This window comes from Serinus canaria, chromosome 5 (assembly GCF_022539315.1).
Source record: "Serinus canaria isolate serCan28SL12 chromosome 5, serCan2020, whole genome shotgun sequence".
Taxonomy (NCBI): domain Eukaryota; kingdom Metazoa; phylum Chordata; class Aves; order Passeriformes; family Fringillidae; genus Serinus; species Serinus canaria.
Genome location: NC_066319.1, coordinates 60,316,371 through 60,335,907, shown reverse-complemented (window position 1 = coordinate 60,335,907; position 19,537 = coordinate 60,316,371). Strand labels below are relative to the sequence as shown.

The window sequence follows — 19,537 nt, the reverse complement described above, 5'->3', positions numbered from 1 at the left end:
TTTTGAATAATTGTTGAAGATTGACATGCTGCTTCTCCAGGGTTTGCTTCCCAAATGGAAAGAGATTTTTGGGAAGTGACCCCAGAGGGGATTCCCCCAAGGAAGGGAGGCAGAGCAGAACTCACAGTTGATCTCTGACGCCGTCCTCTCCGCCCGCACGTTCCTGTTGGTGGAGCGGATGGTGTGGCGGATGACGGAGTGAGGCTGCAGGGAGGGCAGGCACAGGTGAGGGAAAACCCAACAACAGCAGCAGCAGCTGCTGGCTGAGCTCCAGGTTTAGATTCCCAAAGCAAAGCAGGGCCATTTAAAGTGCCAGTTGTAATAGAAAAGATGTTCTCACCTCAAAATCGTCGTCGTCCACTTCGCCGTAGTGCGTGTGGTTCTCGGGGTTGTTGACTTTGTCCAACAGCTCAACTGCTAAAGACCTGGAGAGACCAGGCTGCCCCACAAAGCTGTGCTGTAACCACAGCAAAGGACACAAAAAAAGAAAGTTTAACATGCAATTAAGAGATAACTTTTAGTAAGAAACATTCTAGAGTGAATTTTTTTTGTGCTTTCACTGGTATTTCAGTGACTCCTCAGTGCTGGATTTTCTAAGAACATCAGTGTGGAAACACCACACTCTGAGCCACTACAGATTAAACTGGAGTCTAACAAATAATTAAACCCAAAATTCATTTTTTACAGCAGAAGTTCAGAGTTTGGGAAAGCACAGATACATCAAGAGCTGCTGAAATTTCTGGGAGTCAGGAAAATCCAACTTCTGCACAGCTCCAAGGCTGAGGCAGCCACATGCAGGAAGGCCAAGGCTGAGAACATGAAGCTAATTTCTGTAATTGGCCAAAAATGGTATAAAACTGTCTAAAAACACTGAACAAAATCCACGTGCTAACAGCTGATCAATGTGTTTTTCCTTCAGATTTCACCTCCTGAGTTATAAGATTAAAAAAACTGTTTTCCCTTTGGTTTCCTACTGATCTGTTCCTCATTTTGAAGCTAAAGATCCCTTCCTGAGCTCACCAAAGGTCCCAAATCACTTACAGAGAGAAGTCTGTCTGCTGTTGGTCTCTTCTTTGGATTTTTTGTAAGTGCTATTTTGACAAAATTATGGAATGTTGCTGACCTGAAAGATAAAGAGGGTTCATGTTGAATTTTTCAAGGTATTATTGATTTTTAAACAGATTACAAAAGGGTGTGATGAAGTAGAATTGTGCAGATATCTCACCTCAGATTTGAATAATTACATTCCCAAGTTAATAAAAGAAGGAAAAAAGCCATTTGATTCATGACACTTGCATGGAAAATATTTTGGTACAGAAAACAAACCAAGAATGGCACTGGGAATTTCTAACAGGGTAAAGAAACCAGGAAAGGATTAAACCATTACCTGTCCCAAAGATAGGAGCAAGTGCTCCATGACAGGAATCAAGAGGAAAGGATAAAGATTTGTCTTCTGGAACATACAAAGAGCACCAAAGTAGGGTCTCTTCTTCAAAAATAACAAATATTTTTGCCCTTTGTCTATAAAATCTTAGAATGGTTTGGGTTGGATCATAAGGATCATGTAATTCCAATAAAATATGGATCAAAGGAAGGAGCTCCACCTACCATTTTGCTTTTTCCTTTAGCTTTGGTGGTTGAAAATTACTTTTTGACATTAAAAACAGAGCCCTAAAGGGAAAGAAAGAATAATGATATAATGGGATAAAAAATTATTAATTTCATTCTAAAATCTAAATAATTTAACACTCTATGGTGAGAATCATAATGGTGCAACTGGATTGGAGTCTGCACTGGGTTAAAGGAATGATACAGGGATTCTGTTGATTTTATCTTGAAATAAAATATTTTTAGTGCCATAATCCTGTTAAATATCAGGGTATGGCTTCTCTAGTGGTTTCCTATCAGCAGTAAATCTGTCCCTGATCTTCATCAGATTCTTGATTCTGGAATCTCAGAATGGTTTGGGTTGGAAGGGACCTGAAATCCCTTCTCATTCCAACCTCCTGCCAAGGGCAGGGATACCTTCCACTAGGCCAGGTGCCACCAAAAATGGAACAACATCAAAATTTTGCTTCTAATTTCCATTCTGTCTTAGGCTGGAAATGTGGCTGTGTGTCCTATGTCCATCTGTCAGAGCTGGGCAGTTCTCTGCTGTTCCTGGGGCAGGTTTCTTTATCTCTCCCACAGCCAACCCTCCCTCCAGGAGATCTCTGCTGTCCATGGCCACTGAGTGTCCCTGCAGGGCTGATCAAATCCCACCATCCCTGGGGAGATGCTGCGCCCAGGGGAGGAGCCAAGCATTCCTGCCTGGATCCAATCTGCCCTGGGAACAGCCCAGCAGCCTTTGCCCCCTGCATTCCCAGAGGAGCAGCTTTCTGCTGCCCTGCATTCCCAGAGGGAGAGCAGGCCCATCTCCAGCAGCCCTGGAGCTGCAGAGGAAAACTCCCCCCTTGTGCAGGATCCCTGCTCCAGCAGAGCCACAGCTGGCACTGCAGGAGGGCTGAGCCCCCCTGGGATGGGACTGTGCCACCACCCTGAGCCCCCTGGGATGGGACTGTGCCCCCACCCTGACACACAGGGGCCAGCTCTTGCTCTGACTCTGGCAGGGGTTTGTTTTCTTTTTTGTTTGTACTATTGCATTTGTATTTTTAATTTCCCTAGTAAAGAACTGTCATTCCTACTCCCATATCTTTGCCTGAGAGCCCCTTAATTTCAAAACTATAACAATTCACAGGGAGGGGGTTTGCATTTTCCATTTCAGGGGAGGTTCCTGCCCTCCTCAGCACACACCTGGCTTTCCACCCCCACCCCCATCCAAAATGCAAGATTTCAGCAGACTGATGCCTTAGCACAGACATGGAACCAGCCACTGAGTGAAGGAATCTCTGAGTTTCTCCCCCAGAGCTCCAGAGAAGCTCCAGCTGAACCCCCACAGCTCCAGCTGGGACTCAGGGAGGCAGAGGAGCCCCAGGGCACAAACCTCATGGGGTGCAGGTCGAACATGGGGGGCTGCAGCTCTGCCAGCTCGATGGCAGTGATGCCCACGGCCCAGATGTCACACAGCTGGTTGTACCCCCCGTTCTTCTCCACCGCCGCCACCTCGGGGGCCATCCTGCAAAACCAACACCTCCCTCAGGGCCTGCTCCCAAGGAGAACCACACAACTCTGCTTGTACATGAAAAATATGCAATAACTATTAATACAATAAAGTAATTTTATTAAATAAAATATTAATTACATAAAATTAGATTCACAGAATTAACAGAATCCCTGGGTTGGAAGAGACCTCCAAGATCACTGAGTCCAACCCAGCCCCAACAGCTCAGCTCAACCCTGGCAGTGCCACATCCAGGCTTTGTTAAACACACCCAGGGATGGGGATTGCACCACCTCCCTGGGCAGAACATTCCAGAACTTTATCACTCTTTCCGTAAAAAACTTTTCCTGATAGCCAACCTATATCATATATATTAAAAAAAATTTGAAATTACACATATTTTTACGTGCACTCACTGGATGTCTGTGACAGTGATTTATAATTGAAAATATCTCATATTCCCCTCCAAGAAAAAAGAAGGGGGGTGGGGGAAATGAACAGGAGGAATACATATTTTTATCTCTAATAAATAATCTCCATTAGAGATAAATATTTTTATGTCTAATGGAGTAAGTTAAGGATTTTATGTTCACACTGGGTTTTGATCACTACAGAAATACTTTTAAAATTTTTAAGTTTTTATTAACACTTTAATGAAAACTTAATTTATTTAAAAACCCCTAAATTTAAACTTTACTTTGTTTTAAAAATTAAAACTTTACTAATACTTTTAAAGTTTTTAACATACACATAAAATATTACACACCAATTTAAGCTATACACCTATACATTTTTATGTCGATTTTATGTTCACATTGGGTTTTGATCACTACAGAAATACTTTTCAAGTTTTTATTAATGTATTCATAAAACACTACACACTAATTTAAGCCACACACTTATAATGATTCAATCTGTTCAATATTATTCTACAAAGTTTGTATTTCAGGGGTTTGGGTTTATTTTCTTTTCCTAAAGCTCTGGAAATATCTTGGATCTAAGGACAATTTAAGCCATACAATTATGATGATTCAATTTATTTTAATATTATTGTACAAAGTTTCTATTTTAGGGGTTTGGGGTTATTCTTTTTACCTAAAGCTGTGGAAATATCTTGGCTCTAAGGATCTAAGGACAATTAAAGTGTGTTTTCCACAGTGGGTATAATCTTTTGAAATACCTGAACACAAACTAAGGGACAGAAAATCAATGTGCTGAACACATCATAAAACCAAACAAAAATACAGCAAAAAAATGTCACAATGAAGAGCAAGGTGGGGACACAAAGCACTCCAAAGCTCCTTAAGGATTTAAATAAGCATCTTAGGAGGGGGATGCAATTGGATCACCTCTGGACACAGAGGGGATTATTTGCATATGATTATTTGCATATTAAATGCAGACATTAATCAGTAGGGATGATCAAAAGACAGTCTGACAATCTGGTTTCCTTTCAGCACAGCAATCACTTTTCATCACTGTTTTTTAGTCACTAAAAAATGTAAGGCTGAGAAACTAAAGAACCACTGGTATTCCCCAAAAAGGGAGAATAATCTGCAAAAATCAATGTGGGACAAACAACAACCCTGCCTCAAATATCAAATATTTGTTGCTTTTGTTACAGCAACACATCAGTGCTTCCCAGATTTTTACCCTTTGGGCATTTTGCTTGGAAGAAAGGGAATTGATGCAGTTTCTACAGACATGTGTGTGTGTTTGAGGATTTTTGGCATAAATACAGCTCAGCTTTGCAGCACAGCAACCAAAGTGGTTTCTTACCAGTACGGGGTGCCAATAAAGGATTTCCTCTTTGCAATGGTGGCTGTTATTTTTGCTGCTACCCCAAAGTCAGCTGGAAAATAAAATCAAACCATCAGAGCCTCAGAAATCCCAGCTGAAGACCCCAATCTTAGTGGTAGAAGAAAGAACAATCACGTGTCTCATGCAAATTAAAGATTCATTAGGGAAAGAGCTGAAGATTGCTAATAGGATCATTAATGTCTTCACTGCCATGACTTCAAATCAAAGAGTTTTCTTTCTGCACACAGTTCCTCTCTTAGGTCATTTTTTCCATCTCACGATACATCCACCAGAATTTTTGGATATTCCATTTAAGAGGAAAAACAGCATCAAGTCTTGGAAAAAGGCACTTTTTGTGTGTTATTTATGGAGGAACTGATGGGGCAGAGCTGCTCTCTGCTCTGGACACTGTCTAGGGGCCAATCATCCCTTGCCCCCAGAAATCTCAAACATCAGGTGGTCCTGCAGAGCCAAAAATCATTTAAATCCACTTTATTTTGAGTGATTGGTTAAAGCTGGAGGATAATTTGGGAAAATGCAAGCAGGCACAAGGAGGTACCCTGTGTGTGCCAGGTCTGAAGCAGGGAGTGCCATCTACTCTCAGGGCTGAGGTTTCACTCCATTTTTTCCTCTTTAAAAAGCTCTCCTTTCCCAACACAGCATTCCTGCTTCCCCTCAGGGGGCTGGAGGCTGAACTAAGGCACAGCTGCCCTGACTGCAGGGATGGTGACATCCATGGCATGGTGGCATCCATGGCATGGTGGCATCCATGGGATGGTGGCACCCATGGGATGGTGGCATCCATGGGATGGTGGCACCCATGGGATGGTGGCATCCATGGCATGGTGGCATCCATGGCATGGTGGCATCCATGGGATGGTGGCATCCATGGCATGGTGCATCCAGGGATGGTGGACATCCATGGGCATGGTTGGCATCCATGGCATGGGCATCCAGGATGGTACATCCATGGGATGGTGGCATCATGGATGGTGGCATCCATGGATGGTGATCCTGGGATGTGCATCCATGGGATGGTGGCATCCATGGCATGGTGGCATCCATGGCATGGATCGGATGTGGCATGGGATGGGGCATCCATGGATGGTGCATCCATGGATGGTGGCATCCATGGGCGCATGGTGGTGGCATCCAGGATGGTGGCTCAGGGATGGTGGCATCCAGGATGGTGCCCATGGTGGGACATCCATGGGATGGTGGCATGCATGGGATGGTGACTTCTATGGGATGGTGGCATCCATGGCATGGTGGCATCCATGGCATGGTGGCATCCCATGGCAGCTCCTCCCTGCAGACCTGGGAGTTTTCCTCTCCCCCACCTTTTTGGAATTGCCCAACAGCCCACCCAGAGCCAGGATCAGATCCCACTTTTCCACAGGCTGCCCCAAACAGGGGATCCTGAAAGGCTCTGAGGGATAAAAAATGACATCCAGGTAATGGCAGCCTGGCAAATTCCAAGAAAATCTGGGAGGCTTAAAGGCTCAGTAGTTAAATAATGAAATTATCTATAATTTTTTAATAAAATCCAAAATTTCTCATCTCCTGCACAGCCTAGCCATGGATACTTTGCCATCACCTTCCAGCATCACCTAGTGCCCCAAATAATCATGGAATCATTGAGGTTGGAAAAAGCCTTGAAATGATGGAGCCCAGCCCTTCCCCTTGTCCCCAGGTGCCACATCCACATGGCCATAAATGAGATGAAATCCACATTACAGAACTCAGGCAACTCACCCAATTTAACATCTCCATGGTCTGTTAGGAGAATGTTTGCACCCTGAAATAAAAGGAATTCAGAATCTTTATCAGAAATGTTTTTCCTGCACTTGGAAGTGTAAGATGAATTTCTCAAGGTTCCAAGTTACCTTTATGTCTCTGTGCATTTTGCCCTTCATGTGTAAATAAGCAAGACCCTGGAAATAAAAGACACAATGAATTATTCTGCCATTTGTTAACATTCTACCAAGCCAATTCTATTGAATAAATTTAATTTTCTCAATAGATTTGATTTGGAAATGGAGACATTTGAGATTTGCAGGTAAGGGAAGCTTCATCTTGTATTTCTTTGCTATCACCAGTAACAAAATGAATTTTATTTATCTGGTTGCAGTATTTTACCCCCCCCACATCATTAAATTCAGCACCACAGGGCAGGCAGGCAGTTCAAAATTTAAGCAAATATTTGCTCTGTATCCCACTAGAATTTCTTTGTGATTTTTATTTCGAGAATGAAAAATAAGAGGCTCCCCTGGTTAATTGGTGTCTGCTTGATTGCCAGCAGAAATGCTGGAATTGAACCAATTTTCTGGATCTGCTTCATTTGCATGGAATAAACTCCTAATTGTGCATCTGTACATACCTGGAGAGTTTCTCTGCACACATAAGCAATCTGCAACTCTGACAGAGGTCCTGTGACTGCAAATAAAGACACAAAAATTCACTTTACAGCACAGAGCACACAAATAACACCGTGAGGCAGCCAAAAAGTGATTTATCCAGCCAAAGTTAAAGGCTGGTTTGACATGATCTGCATTGTGCACTGAGCTGAAAAGAGGGGTTTGTTTGTTTTACAGAAAGGCTTTCTGTAAAAAACACCCCAAACAGCATCACCACAGAAAACAATACCCTCAGTGAGAAGAAAACCTGCTCTCACAGCATCTAATTATTATTTTAGGAGTGATTTTGTAGCATTCTGCTATTGTCAGGAAACTGAAAGTGACATCTGCTAATATTTTAATATCAGAAATGGGAATGTTTCATATCAGGGGCTTGGAATTGTTTTAAAGGGTTTGTAGTAAATAGTTGGAAAATAAAGCAGAAAGAGCTCAGGCATCCAAAACCTCAGAGTTATCATTTAAAGGCACCCAAGTCCCCAACTGCTTTTCCAACAACTCCAATAAATTATTCTACAGCATCAACAACTCCAGAGGAGACTTCAGGAAGGAAAATAATACAAGAGTGAGATGGTATTTCCCAGGGGGAGGAATAAAAGTCATTTTTTCCCCTTTAAAGATCAAATTTTGAGATTTCCCAATGAAAACTCCTTCCTCCCCCCATGCACAATGTTCACATCCAACTGTTCTGCCACAAAATGTCAAATATTAAATGTCAAATATTAAAATGGCAATATTAAAAATATTAAAAATGCAGCTCACCATATCTGGAAAGTGCTCTCACAATCTATTGACTGTAGCCAAAAACCCCTTTATGCCCCCCAAAACCCCTCCCAACCAGTGCCAACTGCTCCCTGGAGGGTTGTTATTCATTTTTCTTTGTGCAGAAAGCTTCCCCAAGTAAAAAAAGTGAAAAGACTTGGCCAAGTACCGTGGTAGATGTCCTGGAGGGATCCCCCTCCACAGTATTCCATGCATATCCACAGCTTCTCACGGCTACCAAAACAAAATTCACACACAGACATCAGAACCTGACTGATCTGGATGCAGAACTTCATAATTTGAATTATTTTCTATTAGTCTTGAGCACTCTCTGTTAAAAATACCCATTGTGATACATGACCAGCAGTCACACTGATATTAATCCAAATTCTTGTGTTATAATATAAATTCTCCTGGTGTCAATATAAAAACATTGATGTAAAAATATAAAAATATAATTTTCACCAATCAAAACAAAAGTTTTATGCCAGAGTCCCTGAGAAATATTTAAACATCATTCAACATAAAAGGTGGTGCTTTAACTCTGCAATAAAACACTTGAGGTTTATTGCTATCAGCAAAATTACATTAAATATCACACTAAAATCAGGGTTTCAATCTTAAATTGAAATTACCTCATTACATCTAAAAAACTCTTCATGCCCTCCAAACTGCAGAATTAGAAATTCAGAATTAGAAATGAGAAATTTAGTTCCAACTGAGTCCATTGGGCTGCAGGGATTATTTAAATGCAGCCCTCCAGGAAAAAAGACCAAGCAACAAAGTGCAGATTTACATTCCCACAGAGCCAATTGATAAATGGCAGAGTTGCAAAAAAATTGAGAATATTCCCTGATTTCCTGTACAATATTTAATGCATAACATTTAATATTTAATATTTCCCTGTATAATATTTAATGTATAACACTTAATATTTAATATTTTCCTGTATAATATTTAATGTATAATATTTCATATTTTCCTGTACAATATTTAATGTATAACCTTTAATATTTAATATTTTCCTGTCTAATATTTAATGGAAGGTGCAGGGAGCTGACACCACCTTGGTTCTGCCTCTGTTCCACCAGAAGTGTGGGAAATGTTATTTCCAGCAGCTCAGATTTGTAACTCCCCAGCCATACTTTCATAACCCAGACAACTATAATTAAATCAAATATCCAAAGGCAATTCTGCTCTAGAGAAATAATGAGCTGCTTTTCTATTAGAACTGATAAATGTGTGAGTGGGACTGGAGATGTTGCAAGAGTCTCCAAGGGAAATGTTTCTTTCTGTTCCTAGTGATAAAAATATTCCAAACTTTTGGCCAGCAGAGAAAACAAAATATTAGTCACTTTTGGTTTTTAAAGCCAATTGGGTTGGCTTTAAAAAAAACCAAAAACCAAGGGCAATTCAACCTCTGGAGGAAGATTTAATGAGGATACAGGACTAAAGGGATTGTTTTAGGAGAGAACCAGCAGGAATGTTGATATAAAAATTGGGATTTACCTGAGATAACTCCCAAAATAGGCGACTATGTTGCAATGTTTGCATTCTTTAACCATATATATCTCCTGCTGGATCAGGGAGAAGTCATCTCCTGAAAAACAGGAAGCAGCCAGGGTTACATGATGAACGTTCAGAGAGCTCTGGAGGGGTGCACAGAATTTGGGAAAACATTCCAAGGCTCTGGATCCCAGCCCAGCCCCCCATCTGCATTTCCTGGGCTGAGCTCTGCTCAGGTGCTGGACTTGGATTCCTTCTTCTACCTCTGCCAGCTTGGGATTGAAGGCACTCGAGATGATGCTTCAGGTTCAGATGTTTATCAGTTCTTATCTCTGTCACAGTCTCACAAACCCTGAGTTCTGCAGCACTTCACTCCAACAAACTAAAAATGGAGCCCCATCTCTCTCCAAGGCCTTTTAGGGATAAACTGTCCAATTAAGAAATGACACCTCAATTATTTTCACTTTTAACCCAGTAACCAACAACCATGGCTGCCATGGGGACTTTTTTATCCAATTACACAAAACCACCCAGACCCATGGAGAAGAAGGTGAAGAAGAAGGAGCAGCCTCCACCCTGAAACCTCCATCCTGTTTTATATCTATTGCTATATTCTAAACCCCAAACTCTGAGTTTCCCACCCTGTGATGTCACACACTTCTATCCAAACCCCACACCCACAATCCCAGTTCTGTCATTCCATTCTGGAAGCTTCTCCAGGGCCTCAGGTCAGTGCAGTGTTCTCTTGGGGTTCAGAGCCTTAGCACAGAAAGTCTGGAATTCTCAGCATCCAGAGCTCCAGCAGTGAGGCACAAATATTTTCTGAGAGAACAGGGCTGGCACAAATATTTCTAGAAGATCCCCAGAGCTGGTGGCCTGAGAGTGATCCACGAGTTCAGAGGGCTCCAGGAAAGCAGCCCAGGGATCCAGGGAGGGATGGGAGTAAATTCAAAATTTACTTTCCAAGCTTTGTTTCCATCCAGCTGCTCCCAGCACAAGGCTCCCAACAGAGAGGATTGCTGAATTCCAGAGCCTGGAAAGAGTGGAGCCCACATTCCCCAGGCTGGTTATGAGGAATATTTCATTCCCAAGGGACCTGGATGGAGTACATGAGCCTGCACACCCACTCAGCTGACTCAGAGCTCAGCAGGGGGGGGTTGGGTGGTTGTGCACATTGGCACATAGATCCTAAAAATATTTTTTTTTGGTGAAAAAAAAAAGGATCTACTAAAAAATCCCATTATGAGCAGGGCATGTTTCTGCCACTTCAACATAAAAGGATAAATTTTTATAAATTTAAAAAGCAATAATTACAGAGATGCAATTTGTTTGTATTTATACAGATAAGAAATTCCCTTGAGAGAATTTCCAAGCAGAGGATGCTCTCCCCAGAATCCTGAACTCAACCCTCTGCTTTTATTATTGTATATATTATTAATTTTTTTCATCCTGTGACATGGAAGGACAAGGGGAATGGCTTTAAGCTGAAGAAACGGACATTTAGATGGGATAGGAGGAAGAAATTCCCAGCAGTGAGAGCAGTGAGGCCCTGGCACAGGGTGCCCAGAGCAGCTGGGGCTGCCCCTGGATCCCTGGCAGTGCCCAAGGCCAGGCTGGTTGAGCTTGGAGCACTGGGATGGTGGAAGGTGCCCCTGCCCATGGCAGGGGGTGGACTGGGATGAGCTTTAATGTCCTTGCAACCCAAATTATTCTGGGATGTTTACTTTTGTTTCAAGTTTCCCCAGTAAAATTCCCTCCTATATTAAAGTCAGGGATGTCCAAGCCAGAAAATATGAAGAGCTTTATCCTGCTCCCTTTAATTTAGAGGATTTTGACAAGTCCAAGAGGACTCAAGCACTGGTGTAAATTGAATTCTTCATCTGTTTATTTAAGTAGCAGCACAGCTCATATTTTGTAATGAGCTCTTTTAAAACAGATGTTTACATTTGCTGAGCTGCGAGGCAGCTTCCCTGAGAACAATGTCACTGGCAAAAGAAGTGACAGTGGGTTCTAAAGAAATTATCACAACCTTTATGTCTCACTGCCTGCCAGGCTTTCATTTCAGAAAATAACTACAAAATACAAAGGTAAAAGGGAACCAACTCACAGGAATCCACCCCTGATTTAAGGGAATCCTCAAGGGCTTGAATGTTGAATGATATGAAGGAACACTTCACTGGGGCAGGAAAACAGTAGTAGAGAAGTTTCAAATGTCAAGAGGCTTTTTATAAACATCAGTAGTATTTTTTTAACCAATGAAAAAGAGAAAAAGCAACACAATTTCCATAAAATTAGCACAGATTTCACACTGGGCTTGGTTTAGGGATTCCTTGCAGCTACAGCTTTGCTTGGATTGACACATCCTGCTTAGAACTGATCACTGTGAGTGAAGGATTCCTGAGTTTAGAGAATCATGGAATGGGTTGGGTTGGAAGGGGACTTAAATCCCACCCAGTGCCACCCCTGCCATGGCAGGGACACCTCCCACTGTCCCAGGCTGCTCCAAACCCCAGTGTCCAGTCTGGCCTTGGGCACTGCCAGGAATCCAGGGGCTGCCACAGCTGCTCTGGGAATTCCATCCCAGCCCCTCCCCACCCTCCCAGCCAGGAATTCCTTCCTAATATCCAACTAAATCTACTCTCTCCCAGTTTAAAGCCATTTCCCCTTGTCCTGACCCTCCATCCCTTTTAAAAGTCCCTCTCATTCATTTTTATAAGGTTCTTTAATTCAAACTTAAATCTCATGGATTCATTCCTCTCATTTCTCCAACAAACTTCCTAAAGGAAATCATTGAATTCTCTCAGACAACAACTAAAGAATTCAAACTGCTCAAGTGTTTTCAAGAAAGTCAAATCTGAACAAGATTGAAAGCAAAATCCTCCCACCCCACACTGAAAAAATTCCATCTTTCTCCACAACCCCTCGTCCATGAGCTCAGAGGATCCAATGCCAAATGCCAGTGGCCTCTTCAAACCAAAGAATCCTGGAAATGTCACTGCAGCCCTTCAGCACAGCTGAATCCTGACCCACTGGAGCCCTGGGTGCTGAGAATTCCAGACTTTCTGTGCTGAGGCTCTGACCCCAAGGGAAGTCTGCACTGACCTGAGGCCCTGGAGAAGCTTCCAGAATGGAATGACAGAACTGAGATTGTGGGTGTGGGGTTTGGATAGAAGTGTGTGACATCACAGGGTGGGAAACTCAGAGTTTGGGGTTTAGAATATAGCAATAGGTATAAAACAGGATGGAGGTTTTAGAAAGGCAGATCCTTCTTCTTCACCTTCTTCTCCATGGGTCTGGGTGGTTTTGTGTAATTGGATAAAAAACTCCCCGTTGCAGGCACAGGTGGTTGGTTATTGGGTTAAAAATGAAAATAACTGAGGTGTCATTTCTTAATTGGAGAGTTTATCCTTAAAAGGCCTTGGAGAGAGAGAGAGAGAGATGGGGCTCCATTTTTAGTTTGTTAGAGGGAAGTGCTGCAGAACTCAGGGTTTGTGAGACTGTGACACTGTCCTGGTTTGTAAGATAGAGGTGTGTCCTATGTCCATCTGTCAGAGCTGGGCAGTTCTCTGCTGTTCCTGGGGCAGGTTTCTTTATCCCTCCCACAGCCAACCCTCCCTCCAGGAGATCTCTGCTGTCCATGGCCACTGAGTGTCCCTGCAGGGCTGATCAAATCCCACCATCCCACGGGGAGATGCTGCGCCCAGGGGAGGAGCCAAGCATTCCTACCTGGATCCAATCTGCCCTGGGAACAGCCCAGCAGCCTTTGCCCACTGCATTCCCAGAGGAGCAGCTTTCTGCTGCCCTGCATTCCCAGAGGGAGAGCAGGCCCATCTCCAGCAGCCCTGGAGCTGCAGAGGAAAACTCCCCCCTTGGGCAGGATCCCTGCTCCAGCAGAGCCACAGCTGGCACTGCAGGAGGGCTGAGCCCCCTGGGATGGGACTGTGCCACCACCCTGAGCCCCCCTGGGATGGGACTGTGCCACCACCCTGAGCCCTCCTGGGATGGGACTGTGCCACCACCCTGAGCCCCCTGGGATGGGACTGTGCCACCACCCTGACACACAGGGGACAGGGCAGGGTCTGACGCTGGCAGGGGTTTGTTTTCTTTTTTTTTTTTTGTACTATTGCATTTGTATTTTGAATTTTCCCAATAAAGAACTGCTATTCCTATTCCCATATCTTTGCCTGAGAGCCCCTTAATTTAAAATTATAACATTTTCCATTTCAAGGAAGGCTCCTGCTTTTCAAACCTGGCTTTTCAAACCAAGACAAACCTAAATAAGAACTAACAAACATCTGAATCCAACAAGAAATACTGTCTTGTGCATTAAAGACTGCACAGTGCCCCATGTGCAAATGCTGGTTGAGAAGATCCCCAGCACAGCAGAGCCCTGCAGGCAGCAGCTGGAGCTGTGTGTGGGTCACACTGCTGAGAGCCAGGGCAGTTCTAGGAACTGTGACTAACAGGGGAAAACTGAAGGGAATGCAGATTTTTGGGCTAGAAAAGGACTGACAGGGAGAAGATAACAATTCATGAACACAAAAGATGGCAGGGAAGTGGGAAGAAGGGATAATCTGTCTCCAGCTTTATAACAGGATAATTTGCAATGGGCTTAAATTGCCTTCATCTGCATTGCCTGGGCAGATGAAAAGGTTTTCCTAACTGGAGAAATATCAGGGATGGGAATCTGGGATGTTTACTTTTGAGTAAAATTTCCAACAAAGGAAAAAAAAAAAAAAGAAGAAAACACTCAACAAAACCCACCAGGAATGACTTGGAATGATGCTGCCTGTAGTAGAGGGAGACAGCAAAGATGATCTTGTGATTTGCTATTTATAAATGAAGAATTCATGCAAGAAATGGGGGTTACTTATAGAGAAAGGGGGGGGGAAAGGATTTGGAAGAGAAAGGAGACAGGGAGCTGATAGAGAAGTAGCAAACAGATGGAAAGAAGAGAAGTTATCCATGAGAAAAGTTTGGCTAAAAGATGGAGGAAATTATTCTGAAAGATGAGACACAGAGATAGGAGAGAAGATGTATAGCTGCTCAAAGATGACAAGAATGAATACAAAACAAACGAATTCAGAGTTTCCAGGCAGCTGCAGTATTAATCTTGGCAAGACACACTGGAATAGGGCAAAAATTAAATATCCTTGGATAGCAGGGAAGAAACCAGACACAATTTGTAGAAAATACTTCACTGAGAGGGAGACAGCAAGATAGAAGGAATTAGACCAAAGGTGACAAAACATCCATACAAAAAAATCTGGTTTAGCAGTCAGGGATTTGATGGTGAGCAACAGAGAATTGGGAAGAGTGGGGTTTGCCTGCTCACATGCTGGCACTTTGGGATGTGTGGCACTTTGGGGATGTGTGGCACTTTGAGATGTGTGGCACTTGGGGATGTGTGGCACTTTGGGGTGTGTGGCAGTAGGGGATGTGTGGCACTTTGGGATGTGTGGCACTTGGGGATGTGTGGCAGTTGGGGTGTGGCATTTGGGGTGTGGCACTTTGGGGTGTGTGGCACTTTGGGATGTGTGGCACTTTGGGATGTGTGGCACTTGGGATGTGGCACTTGGGGATGTGTGGCACGTTGGGGTGTATGGCACTTTGGGGTGTGTGACACTTTGAGATGTGTGGCACTTGGGGATGTGTGACACTTTGGGGATGTGTGGCAGTAGGGGATGTGTGGCACTTTGGGATGTGTGGCACTTGGGGATGTGTGGCATTTGGGGATGTGTGGCACTTTGGGGATGTGTGGCACTTTGGGATGTGTGGCACTTTGGGATGTGTGGCACTTTGGGATATGTGGCACTTTGGGATATGTGGCACTTTTGGGATGTGTGGCACTTTGGGGATGTGTGGCAGTTTGGGGTGTGCGGCACTTTGGGGTGTGTGGCACTTTGGGATGTGTGGCACTTTGGGATGTGTGGCACTTGGGATGTGCGGCACTTTGGGATGTGTGGCACTTGGGGATGTGTGGCACTTGGGGATGTGTGGCATTGGGTGTATGGCACTTTGGGGTGTGTGACACTTTGGGGATGTGTGGCAGTTTGGGATTTGTGGCATGCTGGGGTGTGTGGCACTTTGGGATGTGTGGCACTTTGGGATGTGTGGCACTTTGGGATGTGTGGCAGTTTGGGGTGTGTGACAGTTTGGGGATGTGTGGCAGTTTGGGATGTGTGGCACTTTGGGATGTGTGGCAGTTGGGGATGTGTGGCACTTTGGGATGTGTGGGACTTTGGGATGTGTGGCACTTTGGGATGTGTGGCACTTTGGGATGTGTGGCACTTTGGTGGACTGTGTGGCACTTTGAGATGTGTGGCACTTTGGATGTGTGGCACTTTGGGGATGTGTGGCACTTTGGGGATGTGTGGCACTTGGGATGTGTGGCAGTTGGGGATGTGTGGCACTTTGGGATGTGTGGCAGTTGGGGATGTGTGGCACTTTGGGGATGTGTGGCACTTGGGGATGTGTGGCACTTTGGGGTGTATGGCACTTTGGGGTGTGTGGCACTTGGGATGTGTGGCAGTTGGGGATGTGTGGCAGTTTGGGGTGTGTGGCACTTTGGGATGTGTGGCACTTGGGGATGTGTGGCACTTTGGGGTGTGTGGCACTTTGGGGTGTGTGGCACTTTGGGATGTGTGGCACTTTGGGGATGTGTGGCACTTTGGGGTGTGTGGTACTTTTGGGATGTGTGACACTTTGGGGTGTGTGGCATGCTGGGTGGGAACCTCCATCAGGGCAATGCTCAGAGTCAGCCTGAGCAGGGTCTGAGCCAGTGCAGCCTCCTCTGCTGTGGGGTTTTAGCTCTGCAGAGGGACACAGCCCCACAGGGGAACATTCTCCCTGGACAGCACAAGAGGAGGGGACTGCAGGAACCCAGCCTCTGTCATGGGTGGGATCTGAGCCCATCCCAGAAGCTGAGCAAGGTAAGGGCTGGTAAATTCATGATAAATCTGAATTTAATTGGGAGATCATGGAGGAAACTGGTGGCACATGAACAGCTGTGGATTGTTCTACCTGCAGAGCTCACCACAGTGAGAGGCTGGCAGAGCTTGGGGTGCTGACCTGGAGAGGAGAAGGCTCCAGGGAGAGCTCAGAGCTCCTGGCAGGGCCTGAGGGGCTCCAGGAGAGCTGGAGAGGGACTGGGGACAAGGGATGGAGGGACAGGAGCCAGGGAATGGCTCCCAGTGCCAGAGGGCAGGGATGGATGGAGATTGGGAACTGGGAATTCCTGGCTGGGAGGGTGGGGAGGCCCTGGAATGGAATTCCCAGAGCAGCTGTGGCTGCCCCTGGATCCCTGGCAGTGCCCAAGGCCAGATTGGACACTGGGGCTGGAGCAGCCTGGGACAGTGGGAGGTGTCCCTGCCATGGCAGGGCTGGGATGGGATGAGCCTGAGGTCCCTTCCAACCCAACCCATTCCATGACTCTGTGCACAGCTGGAATGTAGAGAGATCCTGCCAAGCATTCCTGGATGGAGAGCAGCTGTAGCCTGGGTCCTGCAGCCCAGGAAGGCTCTGCTGGCTCCAGGGCCCATCTCACAGCCCTGCTGGCTCTCTGGCCAGTCCTGATCCTCATGGCTTTTAGTCAAGTTTATTCCTGCACTTATTTTCACCTGCTCCACTGCTCTGAGTGGTCCCATCCTGCAAGAAGACCCCGGGGCACTTGTCACAACAACCCCTGGGAAGAGCTGTGAATCCTTCTGCTGTCCAAAGGTGACTTCATGGGGGAGAAACTCCTGGGTTTTGTTTGAAATTGGTTTATTCTGCATCACTTCAGAGCTGCACCAAGGGGCTGGTGCTGTGTGGGAGCAGAGGGAGGAGAGAAGTGATGGCACTCAGAGACACCCCAGTGTCACCAGAGGGACACTTGAAGAGACCAGACCTTCCAGGTGCAGCACTCCTGTCCAATCCCTCACAGTCCCACCATGGACATGATGGACATCTCCTGATGGACATGGAGATGTGACTCCCAAACCTCTCTAGGCAGCCTGACCTGGGATTTTTAACACTATAATTAACATTAGTAATTAAAAAATTAGATTATATTTAACAATAGGATTGGAGGAATGCTTGTAAGGGGTACTGAAGGATGAAGAGGAGGATCTCACCACTGCAGCCTCTGCTGGGACCACTCCTCAAACATTTCTTATTTCAACAACTTGAGTTCCCAAACAAGGAGAGGAATCCCTATGGGACTGACAGCTATCTGCCTCATTCCACAGCCAAGCAACATCCACAGCTCCTCTCCAGCTCTCCTGGAGCCCCTTTAGGCTCTTCAAGGGGCTCTGAGCTCTCCCCAGAGCCTTCTCCTCTCCAGGAGAGCACCCCCAGCCTCTCACACAGGTGAGGTCCCCAACATCCCTGTGCTCTAACAGATCCCAGTCACTCACTCCAAACCCCTCTCCTGAAGCTCAGGAAGGTTCAGGCTGTGCTGATCAAAGGGATGGCTTTCCCAAAATGCAGGATCTTTCACCCTGTTTTATCCATATCTTCTATAGAAATTTTTATATGCTGTTTTATCCAGACTGCTTTTCACAGGACTCATGGAAACCTGCAGTCTGACAGAAAGAATTTCAATTCCCCAAACTTGAAACTCAAGAAACTTGATTCCAAGCAGGAGCAGCTATTTGGAAACAGTGATGTTTCCAGCAGCAGATTTTCCTGCTGGGCACGGAGCTGCCAACTGCTAACCACTGATGGTGCTCATTATCTCTCTGCTGATACTAAATATTTCTGATGGTGATGTGTAGCCACGAGCTCCACAGCAAGGAGCACACCAGAGTTTGGAGGGAGTGGTCCAAAACCAGAACAATTTCCCTGTGGATTTTCTCTTCTGCCCTGCCTGGGTCCTGTTTATGAGCAGCCTCTCAACACATAATTGGTAATTAAAAATCTATAATTGGTACTGCCCAGAGAAGCTGTGGCTGTCCCAACCCTGGAGTGCCCAAGGCCAGGCTGGACAAGGCTTGGAGCAGCCTGGGATGGTGGAGGTGTCCCTGCCATGGCAGGGGTGGATTGGGATGATCCTTAAGATCCCTTCCAACCCAAGCATTCAGGCATTCTGAGATTCCTCTCTTAGCAGTTTCTTTTCCTCTCTCCTTGCCTCACCCACCCACTGTTGTACAGCTCAGTCTTTGATCTTCACTCTCCCTCTTCTCTGTTGCTGTTCTTGATGGATTTTGCCAAATGATGTGTTCTAATTCACCAAGTGTCACACTCTGCACTACTTTCCAACTCAAATGTGGGACTTTGCAGCTTCTTCCCTACTTGTAGCACTTCCCTCCCCCACCACAACCCCTTCTGTCCACTTTCCCCATCCCAAAAAACTCTGTTTTAAGTGAAAACTTGCACTACCTGGCTCCTGCTCTGGATCCACACATTTCTTAAGAAGAATAGAAGATTATAAATTCATTATAAGGATGCAAAATAAAATCTGACCCCAACATCAGCTGGATGTAATTAAAATTCTGGGCACTGTGGATTCCAAGTCCACGCTGCCTCTGCTTTGCTGTGTGTGGGGTTGAGCAGCTTTGAGGCTGTGGCAGCACCATGTGGGACATGGGATGGCACACACAGGCCATGTCCAGCCTTTAACGGCTCTGGAACTCCTGGAACCTCAGGAATTTGGCCCCAGACACGATCCCAAACCCAACCAGGCTGCACAGCACGAGGCATGGAAGGTGTGGGCGCAAATGAGAAGTTATTTTCATATTTCTTCAACCCCAGGTGCTGCCAACAACAGCTCAAGCCGAGCAGGCTTAGTTTAAATCAGCCTCAGGCTCAGTTTAAATCAGCCTCAGGCTGGTTCTTCTCCACAGCTCAGTCACCTTTGGGGAATTCATTGTATGGGAAATGAGGCTGCCTTGCCTCAGTGCTCTCGTGGTGCAGAGGGGCCAGACCCCCTTGTGACCCTGACCCTGCTCCTGTGTGGAAAATCCCCTTCCTGAGC

The 19,537-nt window shown here is 45.3% G+C and overlaps 1 protein-coding gene across 1 annotated transcript in view; it reads right to left on the bottom strand.

Moving 5' to 3' along the window:
- Window positions 1-19,537, bottom strand: part of MAP4K5 (mitogen-activated protein kinase kinase kinase kinase 5) — a 63,996-nt gene that overhangs the window by 20,851 nt on the left and 23,608 nt on the right. Inside the window, exons 4-14 of the mRNA XM_030240073.2 lie at window positions 9,586-9,676; window positions 8,246-8,310; window positions 7,281-7,336; window positions 6,787-6,834; window positions 6,656-6,698; window positions 4,880-4,952; window positions 2,984-3,115; window positions 1,609-1,671; window positions 1,042-1,123; window positions 341-457; window positions 126-204 (exon numbers count right to left, since the gene is read on the bottom strand). Of these exons, the coding sequence (XP_030095933.1) occupies window positions 126-204; window positions 341-457; window positions 1,042-1,123; window positions 1,609-1,671; window positions 2,984-3,115; window positions 4,880-4,952; window positions 6,656-6,698; window positions 6,787-6,834; window positions 7,281-7,336; window positions 8,246-8,310; window positions 9,586-9,676 (849 nt within the window). The remainder of the gene's footprint in view (window positions 1-125; window positions 205-340; window positions 458-1,041; window positions 1,124-1,608; window positions 1,672-2,983; window positions 3,116-4,879; window positions 4,953-6,655; window positions 6,699-6,786; window positions 6,835-7,280; window positions 7,337-8,245; window positions 8,311-9,585; window positions 9,677-19,537) is intronic.